This window comes from Argiope bruennichi, chromosome 9 (genome assembly GCF_947563725.1).
Source record: "Argiope bruennichi chromosome 9, qqArgBrue1.1, whole genome shotgun sequence".
Taxonomy (NCBI): domain Eukaryota; kingdom Metazoa; phylum Arthropoda; class Arachnida; order Araneae; family Araneidae; genus Argiope; species Argiope bruennichi.
In genome coordinates, this window is record NC_079159.1 from 76,804,051 (window position 1) to 76,821,882 (window position 17,832).

Sequence of the window (17,832 nt, forward strand, 5' to 3'; positions counted from 1 at the left end):
TGGAATAATAAAACTTCACTCCGAATTCGAGGGAGGTTTTCAAGAATTTACTGGACTTCAACCAATTGTTACATTCATGTGTTATCCATTTTGCAATGTTGATGTGGAAGAAGTAACTGAAAATATAAATTATATATTCTCTTTACTTCTTGAGGAAAATGGAAATTATTCTTCTTCAAACTGGCATAATTTTAAAAGCACCTAGTTCAGAGCATAAGAATAACTTTTGAAATTCTAATGGACGAAGTAAAGTATTTTAATTTTTAAAAAATTGCATATCATTTAACATTGTTCATTGGCCCTACCTACCTGTGCAAATCTGCATTTTCAACGGTGAATATAATTAAGACTCGTAATAATTGTCCCAGTTTCACAAACGATCACTTAAAATCTAGAGCAAGATTACCAGTTAGTTATTATATACCAATATATTCAAGACTGGCAGAAAATATACAGACTAAGTCTTCTCATAACTGTAACTATAAGAAATAACTTTAGATGAAAATGATTTATTTTCTAATGTGTTTTGAATTGTTTGATACTAAATGCATCATTTGATGTTATCATTTTTGTGGCTATCATAATTATGTTTGTAGTTATCTAGAAAGTACATATTTCATATTTATTATTAAGTTATAATAAATATTATAGAAATATTTTTTAAATCACCACACCTACGCCACTGGATGGACTATAATACTTTGAAAAAATTGGAAGTAGTTTGTACTCTGAAAAAATCTGCCCACCCCTGGTGTATAGTTTGCACTACATAATAATATTTTCCCCACACTTTTGCAAAACAATTATTTATTTACAAATTCCTTATAATACAATTATTAACTTCAGAAAAAATGCAGCATTGCAATTTTATCTGCAATGCTCAGTGGAAACAGATATATAACAAACTATGAATTTGAGAATTGGTTTCCAATTGTCTAACTGCATCCAATTGTGATTTTGAAGTTGGGAAAAAAATCCCTAATTTACTGCAAAATACACTTTATATCTATTTCTGTAAATTAAATTTTTTTTTTCTGGGTATAGGAAATTTTAAGTGAAATATTTATGTGCTGAATAATGTATAGCAGTCGTTACTGTGTTTTAATATCAAACTATATTTATAATTTAACAAACAATACCATTAATATCTCTCTCTCTCTCTGCTCCTCCCCTTTTTTTTTAAATTTTACTTACGTATAGAGGGAAGATTTTTGTGAACATGAGACAATATATTTATTTCAGAAGGGAAAAATTATCTGGTATATTACTTATTAGATACAAAAAAAAAAAGGCAGGGGAGGTCCTCCTGATCATCTTTATGTTGCAAAATTTAGGAAATAGAGAATAGAGAGTTATTTGTTATGTGCTGTTTTATTTCATAAAAAATTTAATTAAGGAAATTTTCATCTCCCAGTATAATCTTAATCCTGCCCAATCAATCCATCTTAATGTTGTATTTTGAACTGCAGTCCAAGAATATATTTAGAAATATTAATTTTAAGCGAGTCAAAGTAAATCATTGTTCTTGATCACAGATTAAAGGTAAACATATATATTGATAATATTGTTATAAAATTTAGCTTTATTATATTCCAAATAATTTTGTTATAAAATTTGCGTATATTTATTCCAAAATGAATAAGTCTAATTTATGTTTTAGTTGTAACAAATATGAAAAGTGGGTGATGATAAACATAGTCCTCCCCCCCCATTTGTGTTATTACAGTATAATTCTGTGGCTAATAATTTCATAATTAGTTACAAATGTCTTTTAAATAAAGACAATATAATTGTTGATTAAAAACAAAAAAATCACTTCATTCTCAGTTACAAAAGTAATAATTTTAATTCAATTAATAATCATAAAAGCATTGGGCCATTTCATTTTACTTCATACAATTGTTTCATTTGCAGATTACTCTTGACATCCTTGCAGAAATGGGTCATGAAGAACTGAAGCAAATAGGAGTCAATGCTTATGGCCATCGTCATAAGCTCTTAAAGGGCATTGAGAAACTTTATATGGGTCATAGTAAGTGCCTTTTAAACTTAATTTACAGAGAAATTTGTGGATTTACAGTTATATATTTTAAAATATTTTCTGTTTACTTTTTTCTCACATAACTACTTTATAAATATTGATTCTCCTTTTTTTTTTTTTTTTTTTTTTTTATAATTTGCAAATGAAAAGCAAATTTTTAAGCAAAACAATATTAAAACGTAGTGTTACTTTGAAATGTCTTTTCTGATTTAATTGGTTTTCTGCATGATTGAAATAAAATCTCTAAGTAATGCACATAAAACTTGTGTGCCGTTGAATTACACTGAAACTTCATTTAAATTATTCACTGCACATCGATAATGAAGCTATATATAACTTAATAATTAATAAATTTAAACGGTAGTTAATAAATCTTACCATGTAGAAACTAGCTGCAAATTTTTTAGTGTGGAAAGTATAAAAAATTTTATTTTATATTTCATTTTGCATGATTTTGAAATATATTCTTAATTAATATTACTGAAATAATAATTATCATTTTTTTCCTTTGAAGTTTGCATATGTGCAGACTTTTAAAAAATCCTATAATTATCAAAATATTTTATTTCATATCAAATAATTTTTCTTTAGAAGTTAGAAAAATGTTATATAGTTTGAATTGCCTTTTAGAAAAAATTTAATTTTGTTTCATTGCTAAATTATTTCTCTTCTAATATAATTATGCTTTTTTCTTAAGAAAATTAATGATACAAAAGTTAGAAATTAATATTTACATTGTAGATTCATCCACTTTTATGCCAAATAAACCTGGTACTGTATTAGTTGAACTTTGTCCAGAAGACAAAGAGTTTCAGGCTGTAGAAGAAGAGGTATGTATATATATGCTGCTAAACAAATTCAATATTAGCTTGTAGTATAAATTGCAAATCAAAATTGTGACTTTTCTATAGATGCAAGCTACCATCAGGGAACATCGAGATAATGGGCATGCTGGTGGAATATTCTCTAGATATAATGTTTTAAAGGTATAGAAAATTCGTCTTCAATTATCTGATTCATTTTTTAACACTATTAAAATATTTTGTTCTGCCATTCAATTGCATTTTAAATGTATTTGTTTAAAACATGTACTGATTTTGTGAGCAATTATCCTATTTGTGTCTTATTTTTTTCATAGATATATAACAGAATTTTTCAGTATCAGTGAGCTTTTGAGAGAACTCAGTATTGCCATTGTATTTTTAAAAGGTCAGCTCTTAAATTGGTGTTAAAAAATGCAGTCTTTTTATCCTAGTATCTTACCAGTTTCTCTTGAAATGAAATTTAAATCTAATCCTTTTAAATGTTTTGTTTTAAAGAATTCCATTTTTTAAAAGCAAATCCTTATTAAAAGAAAAAAACTTTAATTCATTACTACGCAAAGCTCTGCTCTTCTTCAGATGTACATAAAAAATATCTCCTACCTTTTTGGCATTCTTTTTTTTTTTGGAGAAAAGGGGGTATACAGCATCCATTTGATATGCATTGTTTGTTATACTTAATGGCTTTTTAAGTTTAAGTGCTATGGAATTAATTTACCATTTGTAAGCAGCGTTGGCATTAAATTTACATGCTTTATGTACAAATTTCAGAGTACATTTAAGATTTAACTCCTTTGTGAAAAATTACAGAATAATTTGTAATTCGCTTTTTTTTTTTTTTTTTCAAATTAACTATCTGTTATGTTAATTAGTTTGTTATGCTGTAAATTTATTTCCATTTTGCATGTTTTTATGCACTATTTTCATTTTGTCATCATGATCTCAAGATTCATAACATGACAGTTATCTCTTGATTACGTAACTGTGTTTTAATGAATTATATGATAAATGAATTATATGATAGTAATACGTAAATGAATTATATGAAAGTATAATTCATTTAAAACACACAAGAAAATATAAAAATTGGATAGAATAAAAGAGATCCAAGTGAAGCTTGATTGCCCTTTTTTTTTTTTTTTCATTAATGTAATAATAATTTTTGTTTGTTTATCTATATTTTCATGTTGTCAAACTTTATTAAATTTATATGGCATCTTATCTGATGAGCATTGACAGAATTTTACTCATTTTCTAAACAGGGCTAAGTGCCAATATGCTGGTGAACAATAAGAATTTTTTAATTTATTCACTTTACAATAACAAATATGTATTGCCGTAATAAGCAAAGTACTCTATAAAGCAATTTAATAATTATATATAACAATGTAGAATTTATTTTTGTTCTATTAAATCAATCTTAGAGCATCAGAATAGTTTATTCTGGTATATAAAGTGTAATAGATCTGGTATATGAAGTGAAAAAATGTCTAATAAAATTATTGTTATGCTCTGATATCAAAAAAGCAAATAATTGGTTTCATTTTTTTTTTTTTTTCACCTGGTCTTGATTTTTGCTTTCTGATACCTATTCTAACCCTGATGCAGCTTTGCTCCAATATTTATAATTATTTTTGAGTTTAAATATGTATAAATTCCAAATGAAAAGTTATTATTTAAACTGACTGTGAATCACATTCCAGAATAGTGTGTTTTTTTACAATATTTTTTGTTTGTAATATTTCAGATTCAGAAAGTTCGTAATAAAAAGTTATGGGAAAAATACTGCCATCGGCGGAAAGAAGTAGCAGAAGAGAACCATAGCCAAGCAAATGAACGAATGCTCTTCCACGGTTCTCCTTTTATTAATGCTATTGTACAAAAAGGTTTTGATGAGAGGCATGCTTACATTGGAGGAATGTTCGGAGCTGGTATGTTATAATTGTAGTCTAATTCAAAGTTCACTCATTCTTGTGATTTTTCTCAATTTTAATTATTTTTGTCATTACAATATTCTTGTTCATTCTCTTTACAATATTCTTGTAGAAAAAACATATTATTTATTAGTTTTTTTGTAAAATTAACATAATCTTTATACTGTGTTATTAGTACATTATTTAGTTTATACTGTTATCTATTTTAATGTCCATTTTTTATAATTACCTTATTAATATTTTAAAAGTAAAAACGTTATATTAATATTTGTTCTATGTAATATACCATTTTTTCTGTATTATTTATTCTGAATTACAAAATGTATTTAGGAATTTAAAAATGGTATCACTTTTTTTTAATTAAATTACATATTCCTTAGTTCGTTAACATGTACAATTTTTTCCCCCTTTATTACCTACTTGTTAAAAAATATGCAATATAAAATTTAGATGTATTCTAATATAGAGCATATTTTTCAGGAATTTATTTTGCTGAAAACTCCTCCAAAAGTAATCAGTATGTTTATGGTATTGGAGGTGGGACTGGATGTCCTATTCATAAAGACAGATCATGTTATATTTGTCAGAGGTAAATATTAGTATTTCTTTGAATAGCAAATATGATCATAACCATCTGTTAGTTTTGTTTTCAAAAAAGATGAAACCAAAAAGGATTTCTTTTTCTTAGTTTGCATGAATAAATTTTCTTAATATATATTATTAGAATTTCTGATTTAAATAACTTTCTTTCAGGCAATTATTATTCTGCCGAGTGACATTAGGCAAATCCTTCCTACAGTTTAGTGCTATGAAAATGGCTCATGCACCTCCAGGACATCATTCCGTCATTGGACGGCCCAGTGTTGGTGGGCTGTCTTACCCAGAGTATGTGGTCTATCGTGGTGAACAGGTATATATACATATGTTTTGTTTATTCTTCTTAAAATTGTTTTACACAGTTAACTCAGTAATGCAGTTTCCACGCAGAAACAATCTGATGTATTTTTTAATTGCGAATGTGTTATGTCAAATGCATTCCAGTCAAAAAAATTCGTAGATAATCAAAAAATGAAATGTTTGGTTTATGAAATTATAAAATGCTACTTAATATACATATTACTGTTATATGTTATCTTTGTTCCATTTTCTTGCATATTTTATAACACATTCAATGTTTGTTTGGATTTTTTTTTTTTTTGTCTAATTTGAATTTGATAGATAATATGTCTAAAAAAATTAATCAATCTTGCAATTTATAATTTTTTATGGTTTGTTTTCACAAATTTTGATGATAATTGTTAAATCAATATAATTTACAAAAAATTAATAGAATTTAAATAAATTACTTTTAAATAAATATCATAATACTAATGGTGTCATACTAACAAACAAAACTCGGTAACAAACTCTAGTTTTATTAAATAAATCAGTATTGTCTTAGAAAGTTGCATTTAAGTCTTTGCAACATTTGAGATCATCTTCAGTTAGTTTGTGAATGTTATTTTTATTAAAAACATATATTATCTAATGTTCATGATGAATTTCAAATCCTTTCTTAAAAGAAGTAATGGCAATTTTAATAATGCCTAGAGCAGAGTAGTTGATGCAAACATAGTGAGATTCTGCCAGTGTGGTTTTTTATTTGTGAAATTTTCAAAATTGCATTAGATATTGTAATGTGATTGTATTAGGATTTTAAAAAATGAAGACATTTCCTTTTGTAGAATTAGTCATCATTGCAAGGCCTTACATACTCACCCCTTCCCCCTTCAGCCAGCTATAAGTATTATTTCTGTTGAAGGTTATGATGGAGGATGTAATTGCTTTAATAATATTAGTAATAGTTTGGTAGCAAATATCATGAAGTGATTCCTTGCTTTTCTAAAATCAAGTCGGAATTGCATCAGCTTAAAATTCAAGAATAGCAATTTTCTATTTTAACAAACAAGACAGAGAGAATCTAATCTATGCCATCAATAGAACTGGTTCTACTTTATATATTTTACAACTTCTACATTGTTGGAAATAAGTTGTACATAATATTGGTAACTGCATCAGATGTTGATGCATAGTATTGGTATTATTTTGAGCATTTTCCAGATATATCTTTATACTATCTTCAAAATTTTTATAAAAATTTTTGTAATAAAATGTGTTGTCTGTAGATATGTCTGATTTAGGTTTTGTTTTTCTTAGCTGACCTATTTTAATCTTAATTTTGTAAAAACAGCACATTATTATTAAATATGGAATAAATATTAAGCAGAATTATTTTACATGTTAAAATTTAATCAAGATAATAGACATTTTTTGTAGCTTGTAAAAAGTTATAATACATTTTTAGGGTTTTATTGACCTGTTGGCAGATTTTCAACTTTTGTATTAGTTTGAGCTCCAATTTTAACGAAGTTCCAATTTGTACGTGTGGGCTGGTTACATGTGAAAGGCATTAAATAGAGCATAAAATTTTTTCCTCATGTGTCCATAATTCAAAATAATCCTCATGTTATTTGAAAACATGATGTTAAATAAAATAACAATTAATATGAATAATTTCAAGCTATATCGCAAAACTGTGGTATACTTGAAAAAATTTATTGTATTCTATCAATAATTTCGAAATAGACTGAGAACTTCTGCAATTATGAAGCTATTAGTTTAACTATTATTGTTATACTCTCTCTTTTAACTTAAGCTCTTCTTGTTTTAGGCCTATCCAGAATATCTCATCACATACCAAATAGCCAAGCCAGATACAGAACCATCCCCATCATCATCTTCGTCATGACCTTCTACATAAATAGACTTCAAATTAATTTGTTATTTTTTTACTCTGTGTTTTACATGCATTTTCACATTTTGGACATACATCTCAGACTCATTTAATATATGCATTGTTATGACACAGACACAGCTGTTTTTCCAATGTGTTTTCTCTATCAATATTTAAGAGAAGTGATGATGATAAATAAGCACATTTGAATTTCAGAGCTTATGATTGTGATGAAAATACTTGTTCTATTTGGTAAATTTTCCATGAGAAAGCTATTTGATGCATACACAGTGCATGAAAAGTAGGTTAGTCATAATAATTCATTATAATATGAAATTTTTTATCTAAACTAATTAAATGCATCAAATATAAAACAAAATCTGTATCCATTGTTCCCTTGCTTTATGCGTACCATTCCTAGCTTTTAATATCCGAAATAGCTTATAAAAGTTTATATAAGGGATGGAAAAAATTGCATTGTGATGAACATTGAAAAGTATCATTAATGGAAATTAAATAATTTCTTTGAGACTTTTCAGTTTTACTTGATATAATCAAAATATTTTAGTATATATTTATTAAACTTTAAATTTTGGCTAAGGGAAATTCTAGAGCTGCCTTTAAAAGAATTTTTAGCAGAGAAAACAAGAATGTACTTTCTCCACTTTTTAATTCATTGAAAGACTTGTGGTCAATTTAGACTACCCAATATATTATCTATGCTTATATTTTATATTAACAATAAATCTATCCATCAGGTATATCGTGATAGGGATTACTTATAACAGATACTAAAATCAATAGTAACTTGTGAAGAATGAAATCCTAATAGCTTACTGATATGTCATCTACTCTGGCCACACGAAAAAAGTTATTATTCTATGTAAGTTTATAATATAGTCTAAATTGTTATTCCATTTTTTAATACCAAATTTCTGTTTTTTCTGAGACTAATTTTTTCCAAATTATTATAATATGTGTTATGTAAATTCATTTTATGAAAACATTGTTTAATTATTTGTTAAGTTTGGGTAAATGCTAGGGAACAATGTGTATTTGTTTTATTTGATAAATAGACCACTTACATGTAAAAACTTAAACAATTTTATATAATTATGTAAAAATAAAGATAATTGTTATTTGCAGAGAGTGCCCGTTGCCAGAAGAATTTTTCATTATTTTAATGAAATTTCTTTCAAATTCAGTTATTACATTTCTAATTACACTATGAAGCTAAGAACGAATATAATGTTAAGAATATAAGTAATATAATGTTAACAAAAAAAAAATATTTTTTTTTTATGTATCATATTAGCAGTGTTATGTTTCAATTATTTATATTCCATTTAGTCTTTAAGCTCATTTGGGTCTTCATATTTTATTCAATGTTTAGAAAATCACACTCCGTGAATTTAATTTTATTTTATGTTTAAATTTTTTTAATTAAATTAATTTTTTGTGGAAAGTGTGCTCAAGTATTCATATTTCCTGTTAGAAATCTGAATTGTTTTAATGACTTTTTTTTTTTCAAAATTATTAAAACAAATTCAAATGCCTTGTTCCAGATATAAAAAATTACTTAGTTCTATTAATTATACAATTGGCACTAATGGCTTAGAACCAAATCAGCTAAATAAAAAATATTAATGAGCATGAAAATGAAATATTTAATTCCATCAACAGACCTATTAAATTAATAATTATGAATATATGCATGTTGAAAATAGTTTCTGTTAAAATTTAAAAAATACTCCTACTTCCCCGATCATGTATGGTAATTTGGCCACTCTCTGTATACGCAATATAATTTATTTAAATATGTTGTTTATTCCATTAGGACTGAACAATTGTTTTAGGTAGCTAAAATCTGTAATCATGAAATTATATTTTGGGAATTAGTGGTATTATTTTTTTATTTTGAATTTGTTGTTGTTGTTGTTGTTTCCATGTATGTATAAAATGTTTTTAATGCAAAAGTACTGCAAATGAATCGCCTCAAAATATTACAACTGATGTGTGTGATAATGGATAACTATGATTTTGATGGTGATATCTAGCATTTGGTTTTATTATGGAAAACATGAAATTTGTTAGAACTTATAACTAAATAATTTATAGCAGTAATATTTTAAAATGGACTCAGTTAAATGAAGAATTTGATAAATTCATTAAGCTCCATGCTAGTCTCCATTGCCCTATTTGTTTGTTCTGTCCTTGTTCTATTTGTTACCATTCTAATTTGATAGTACTAGTTTGTAGAAATAAACATGTATTGAACAAAAAAAACAACAACCCAGAACTGTTTCCAGAGACCAGCATGGTATCTTATTAATTTATATGCTACATTAATGGATTCTATTTGCTATATAGGCTTTAGATAATATAATGAAATTTTAAAGAATAAAATAATTGTTACAAGTATATAAATATATTCAAGAAAGTTGTGTATAAAATTTTCACAAATATAGCAGACTCATAAAAATACGTTATATTCATCTATACATGAGAAGTTCATCAAATGACCTTTAAATGTTGCATTAACTTCTGAAATAAGTAATTTCTGGATAAAAATATTAAATTCTCTTATTTACTATTTATTATACTAATTTTGTATAATCAAAGGTAAAAGTGTTCTGTTTAATGCAATGCAGATTCATAATTGCTCAGTCATGTGATAAATATTTCTTCCTTCTTTCTCTTGAACTTATAAAGGTGTATAGATTCTTAAGGCATCGTCAAAGTTTTGCACACAATAATACAAGTGGCCCTGCTTAAATAAATACCAATTGCTATTAATCCTTTCTTCTTCCATCTCATGAAATTTGTCAAAAAAAGCAGGGAAATAATAAACTTTAATTATTTATTACTAATACATAAATTAATTTGAAAAATTCAAAAATGGAGAAATCTGGTTGTGAAACAAAATTATGTATGATAATGAAGAGATTTATAATTATTTGCTTAAAAAGTTCAATATTTTTATGTATTATATAATAATTTTTAAAAGATTGTTGAAGTCTATCATTACTATGTACATTTAAATGAATACTGTTCAATAAAAATAAAAATTTTATCACTGACACACTGCAAAAGTTCAAAATATCAATGAAAACTATTACACATTGCTAAGAGTTGCTAATGTATCTGTCAGATTATTCTCTTCTTTTATATATCTGGTGACAGATTCTTAACTTCTGCATAAGATATTTTGTAAGATATTTCGAGTTTTGTTCGATAAAAATTCGCTTTTTATTCAGAGATCATGCATATTTTGCTGGTATCATATATTCTCCACCTGATGTAGCATGAAGGTTTGAACAGAAGGTGCTAATTCTGATTCCATCTGTTCAATGTGATTCCAAAATTCCGCCCAATTAAAAAAAAAAAAACCTTTCATGTAGCTACAAAATGCAAAAATCAAATCAAATTAACTAAAGTTCCATCTTTAATAGTTATGGGATTATATTTTTCCCCGATTTCTCCATTTTTGAATTCTATGAACTTGTGTAAATTAATCTCTTATTACTAAAACCTGGTTTTTGAAATGCATAAAAGTATTCTTCCAGTAAAATTTTAATATTAAAAGCAGTTTCCAAAGAAGAAGGGGTTATCAAATTTTTTTGTATAAGTTAGCATAAATAATATTCAATTTTCTACACAAGTGATTTTAATTGTAGAAGTGTTTATTTTTGTTAAGCAAAATGTTTGTTTAGTTGTTCTTTGAATATGTAGAGCCACTTGTATTTTTCTTTTCACAATATCTTTGCTTCCCTAAATTTCAGATACTTCTCCCATTGCTTGCAACATTGTAAGTGTAATGTGTGGCGAGTAATGTCTTTCAATTAAGATTCATAAATTCATTTTTTTAATCTTAAAAGAATAAGGCATTAAAAGATTGTTTTATAGTGGAACTTCAAATATTGAACTTTAATAAATTGAGAACCTTTATGTGTTGAACTTTTTTCAGGAATCTTGAATTTTTAAGGAAAAGAAGTTTCTGTGCATTGAATTAAATTTTTACATTACGAAGGAAAATTTTCTCATAACAAATTGTGTATAACTATTGCAATCAAAAAGCAATTTGTTATCATATCCATAAGAAACATTAAAAATATTGTTTCACTGATCTTTATTTTATTGCAATAAATATTTTTGGAAGAATGTAGATGTTTAAGAGACAGCAATTAAAACTTATTGGTTATTCATTTTTAGCTTCTTCTATACAAATCTCTGTATTGAGTTGGAGCTAAATTTTTATTGTAAATTCAATTTAGCTTTAAATATCTTGAGTATGATTACTAAACTGAAATGTTTAAAACTAAAATAATTCAATTTTTAAAAAAATTCATGAAAAGTCAGAATAAAAAAATTTGAAATTTTATTAAGGATGGAATCAGTAATTTTGAAAAACTTTTTTTTTTTTTTTTTTTTTGTAAATAAAAAAATTTTATGGTTTTAATTTCTGAAATCTCACAAATCGACTATTTATTCATAGTAATTTTTAGTAAAAAAAAATACTGAAGAAATTTGAAGTGCATTTTTCTGTTTATTTGAATTTTTTTCCTGAAATCTTGCAAGTTCGGTATTTAAAGGTTCGACTGTATTTTTATCTGTGTAAGTAAGCAGAATGAAAGTATTGAAAGTTAAAATATTTCTTTTCAAAATAGCTTGCATTATTTTTGTTGGTGTTCTAGTTAAAATATAGCCAAAATGTGATTAAGATTTTTTATAATCTTTTGAAATCTTTTGTTGCATTCATGTAATTTTTTAGCAGGAATTGTAATATGAATCCTTTATACTAATTTTAAAATTTGTTGCAAATTTCTCTTATTTTTCTGTGATTTTCTTTTTAGAGACATTTATCTCTTCATATTTTTATAAGTATTTTTAAAATTCGAATCAGATTTGTGATAAAACATGTATTTGGTGATAATATTGGTTGAAAACTTTTCAATATCAAGTTTCAAGTACTTTTTCAGACAATCTCTTATTTCTGTATGTATATATATATAATATGCATTAATTTTTTTACCTATAAGAAAATGATTAATTCAGATTTTCTATTTATTTGATTTTTATTCTTTTCTTGATGTTTAAAATTATATAAAATATATTGTTTGTTTTTGCCATTTATAATTTTAATGCTGATTAAGCAAATACTTAGATAAATTTTTTTTACAAATCTGTTTCACTAAAGAAAATGAATGAGTTTATTGAATGGCATTTTTACAAAACACTTTTGGTTTGTTCTGTTTTTAGGTTTTTGGAATAATATTATTAAATTTTATCGGGTTATTCACTAGCCTTGTATGTTAAGAATTTGAAAACTGGTCAAATTGTTATGGTACAAGGCAAAAAAAAAACAAAACAGATATATACTCTGGTCTAGTTTCCATTATTCCTTTTTTATATTTTTCCATTTGAAATGGATGCTCAGTAAATATGAGTGAGGAGGAAACAAGGTTTTTGGGGGGGAGGGGAGGGAGCTGGTGATGTACTTTAGCGATTCATTCACCTTGGATATTAGAGTAGTCATGAACCTGAACCTGAAACATAAATGGATAGCCTAAAAATGGCATTAAGACATTGTCAATGCCTAGGCTTAAATATATTTCTAATTCTGAAAACATTAAAGAGCATTTAGTAGTTTTCTTTTATTATTTGAATTTGAATACAATGAGTGTATTAATGTTGCAGTAATTTTGCTGAAGTTGGAGAAAGCTAAAAAATTAATGTAAATGATTTATTAATCCAATATTTTTTTTAAACTTGCATCTCTGAAACAGATTGCATTAATGAAGAATACTAATTAGTGAAATATTTGTTATTTAAAAAATAAACTATAAAGTTAATTCTTATACTTGTGACTTTTATTGAAGACAGAAGGGTAAACGGTCAGAATTTAAATATTAATTCATGTGAGTGATATCATGCTTATTTTAAAAAGTTATCCAGTTAATAATTTTTCTTTTTCCATCCTGTGAAACAGAAATAATTTTTTTATGGCTCGATAAGAATTAATATGTGAAAAAGGAAGATATATATACTCAATTTTATCAACAATTTTTATTTATCATTTTAATTTTCATATGTTTTTATTGTGAAAATAAGTTAATTTCTTTTTAAGTTGATTTTTTGATTTTGATATATAAATATTTCAGTTATGAAATTACATTATACAAAATAGCAAAACTAGTTTGGGAGCTGGAAATTTTCAAAATATTCTTTGACCTGTACTGTAAGTTGTATAATTATATATTTAGTATTAGCTATTGTTTATGAGAAGAGATCATCTGTTTAAAGTAAAAAGAAAACAAAAGGTGTTTGATAGAGAATCTTAAAAGTAAAGAAAAGTATTTATAATCTTAAATTTAGAAATTTAAAGTTATAAAATTATTTCATCCTTGTATAGTTCTATAACTCTGGCAAAATTTAGCCTCTGTTATGATTTCTTTGCCATTTTTTTCACTATTATATTTGTTAATCATTTCTATGATTTCACTTCAATTCAAAGGAATTCATTAGTTTGATCAGTACAAATATTGCATTCAACAAGTCTTTCAATTATCTTGAATACAATCATTTTCATTTTGTATTCCACATAGAATACATCTCTTTTTTTAAAAAATGCTCACTGATTCCCAGTTATGCATTCAGGTTTTTGTTTGCATTTGATTCATTGTTTCTTTAGATAACTGATTAATCGCAATTAAATTTTCATCTTTTGATTTACAATATGTACAAAGAAAATGTGTTAAAATATGTACAAAAGGAATATGTTTGTTGTTAATATGTAAAGTCTATTTTTCATGAAAGCTCTCAAAAATACTCTACAAAATCTAAATGCATATATATTATAACAATGAAATTTTAACAATCAAGATATAAAAACAGATTTTTCAAGACATCTTATTAGTTTTTCCAGGATTTTTCATTTTCATTTTTACATCATTACATTATTTATTTACATGTTTATTATTTGACTATTTTAAATATTTCCCATTTTTCATTAGCATGTATTTGACAGCAAATTGATAAAAACAATTTAATGGCACCAAATTGCTTTTACATAGTCTTGTTTCATTGATCACCTGAATCAATTACTTTGTATTTTCTCCCTTCTTTGTATTGTTATATGCTTATATCAATTCATAAGAACTATATGATTTGTAATGTTTTTATTATATTTTAAGATAATTGTTCTAAAATGTATTTTTCAATTGTTGATTTTCAGTTATGTATTGAAACACTCTCTGAATCTCATAAGTGTTTTATTTTGCATTATTATGCATTGTGTTTCTAAATCAAAAATATCTTTGTTACTATGTGAAATTTTATTTAACTATACGGTTTTTTTGTACATACAATTATTTATTCTGAGAAATGTATGAATTATATTGTTTATTTATGCTATTAAAGTATGAAAAAACTAATATTATTTTTATTACTGTTTTCTTGACTTTTAATCAATTTAATTATTTTGTTAATGATAACAATATATATGCATTTCTTAATCCTATGTAACATTTTAGGCATCAAAATATTGTCATAAGATGCTGGATGCTGTTAAGATACTTCAATCCATAACATCAAGAATGGATTGAAAAGATTTAAGAAAATGTTATCTTCACAGGAAGTCATTAAAATCTGACTATATCTACTTAGTGATAGAGAGCACTGACATTTCAGAAAAAATATCTTTATTTACAGATTAACAAAATATACAAATAATTTCTGCTAGTGAGAGGTGTGCACGTGTATGGAAATGTTAGTGGCATGTATTTCCATTGAAATTTGATATTAAGCTTTGACATTTGACTCTTAGGTTCATAGACATGCATGTGCATTAAATAGTTTGTAGTAGATAATTTAGTTTAACAGTAATTCAATTAGATTATAGATCCAATTTATCTTCAAGATATTTTACAAACTGATTTTGGTTCAGTGATAATGTAAAATAAATTTATCTGGCATTATTAAAAGACTAGTGAACGGATCATTTGATAATACTGACCCATTTTGACTGCTTGTTAATAATTCACAGAGTTTTATGGACTTTATTTTTTCTAATTATAGTTAGATGCCCAGAGAGGTATTATCAGGTAGACAGCTGCCTAAGAGCCTCATAATCTTAGGAGAGGAAAATAAGATCTCGAGATTTTCATGCAGTATTTTTAGTGTCTAATTTTAAGCCTTTATTTGCTTTACTAAAGCCATATATTCGGACTTGTTGAAACCAAAATGAACTGTCACCTAAATTTCAGAGTTTTAGTATTTTTTGTGTTTTTAAATTCCCTTGCAAATCAATGGGGTTTCTTTTTTGTTAGTTAAAAAAAATTATTGAATTTTTTTTAACATTATTTTTAGCTATATTTTAAAAATTACTTTAGAATTATTTTTTTATATTTATATGTGGGATATTGAAACTAACTCTCTGAAGATGACGATTTAATTGCAAATTGATATTTTTTGCCTAACCAGAAAGAATTGAAGAGTTTGTGTTGCATGTCAAAAAAAAAAAAAAAAAAAAAAGTAAAGTACATCACTGTACCAATATTCCAGTATGTCAATTTTTGCCATTTGATACAAGATTTGCATATGTATACCTAGATCTTATAAGTCCTTTATCAATCTCTTGAGACATGTAGGGATTGCTTAATTTTGTTTGACCGTTTTACATGATGATCTGAAGCAATTCGTTTGAAAGATGCAAGAGCAGAAACCGTAATATTATCTTTATATTTAATGGGACTTCGTGCTTTGAATTACCCCAGAGAATTGCAAGTGATAAAGGTAGGCAATTTGAGTTTGATCTTTTTCAGATACTGACAAGATTGCTTGGTGTTCAGTGTATTCGAACGGCATAGTTTGAAGCACTTCCAATTACAATATTAAGTTTACATATAGTGTTGTGTGAGGATATCAAAGCAACAGCAGCTAAATTCGGATATGGTACGAGTCTTTTGTAGTCCTGGTAAGTTCTTTTATAAACAGTGCAATGAATATCCCTTTTCTGGATTATTTGAATCGTCTGAAAGAGCTGGTGAAGGTTTACACCAGAACTCAATACATCATGGTCTACATGCCAAAAGTATTTGTCTAGAGGGGTCTTATACGAATGGCTTTATCAAATCTATATGAGTGTAATTTCATGGACAAAATGCGGCAGGATAAGAATTTTTGTTGCTTGGGGTCGGCAGTTGATATAAGATTGTTAGTGTAAGCAAGCTAAAATCTGCTGCCGTACTGTCGGACATGACCAGTATTCATTTGGCATATACGACTAGATATGATCGTAAAGTCCATTTTCATCTCTCTCATCAAAGTGTTAAGGGGTTTCGGTTTTTGAACTTGCGTATCACCAACCAATTTTCCAACTTCCGTCATCAGCGATTCTACCAGATCTGTATTTAATTTAATGTTTGTTAATTAAAAATAAATGCTTTAATTGTTGTCTAGCGGCACCTTCTACTTTAGAGACAGATCACTCGACCAACCACTCGTCATCTGTGGATGATACCATACAGCTAGCTATCGGAGATATATAAAGTTTTCGAAAATTAAATTCATTGGTGATACGAAAACTGAAAGGGCCAAAAGTTTTGCTTCGCTGTTTAAAAATATTGACTACTCCCTCAATGTAGACCCGCCAAGCTTTCCACTCTGTCCATCAAGTTAAAATCCTTAAGTCACAATCTGCCTCAACAATTTATACAGAAGACGACATCAGCAGTATTCAAGATTTATTAATATTCCTTAGAGAAATCGAGTCAAATTTCCCATATTAAAAACAACGTAAATTCATTGCACAATCACAGTTAATATCCCTACTAAAATTCTTCAAGCGTATGAATCCGCTTAAAAAACGCCCCTGCTGTTTCCTGTTCTTTGAGGATTTAACCGCCTTAACGCAATCATTGTAATAAAGAAATTGAATTATTATTGTGGGTAAAAAGATTGCTCTGGCACATTCCTCCTGCTAATTTATCGCCATACCAACAAGACTGGCTGTGTGAAACTGAACATAAATCTGTTTAATAATGTAAATTTCCTATCCTTCTTTTTTCTCTTTTATTTTTCTCTCTTTTCATATTATATAATACTATGATTATTAAAGGTAATTATAATAAAATGATTATTAAAATTCAGTAATATTACTGTATTTTTCTTCATAATCATTTTCAGTTTGTAAAAGCATTCCATACTTATTAAGTGCTTTAATTGTTATGCCACATTTTTTTTCCCCCTTCTATAACAAGATTA

The 17,832-nt window shown here is 26.3% G+C and overlaps 1 protein-coding gene across 1 annotated transcript in view; it reads left to right on the forward strand.

The window, feature by feature from the left end:
• LOC129985314 (poly [ADP-ribose] polymerase tankyrase-2-like) overlaps window positions 1-9,861 on the forward strand; it is a 32,681-nt gene extending 22,820 nt beyond the window's left edge. Inside the window, exons 22-28 of the mRNA XM_056095298.1 lie at window positions 1,915-2,032; window positions 2,783-2,871; window positions 2,953-3,027; window positions 4,610-4,793; window positions 5,277-5,385; window positions 5,550-5,706; window positions 7,507-9,861. Of these exons, the coding sequence (XP_055951273.1) occupies window positions 1,915-2,032; window positions 2,783-2,871; window positions 2,953-3,027; window positions 4,610-4,793; window positions 5,277-5,385; window positions 5,550-5,706; window positions 7,507-7,584 (810 nt within the window). The 3' untranslated portion in view covers window positions 7,585-9,861. The remainder of the gene's footprint in view (window positions 1-1,914; window positions 2,033-2,782; window positions 2,872-2,952; window positions 3,028-4,609; window positions 4,794-5,276; window positions 5,386-5,549; window positions 5,707-7,506) is intronic.
• The last annotated feature ends 7,971 nt before the right edge of the window (window positions 9,862-17,832 follow it).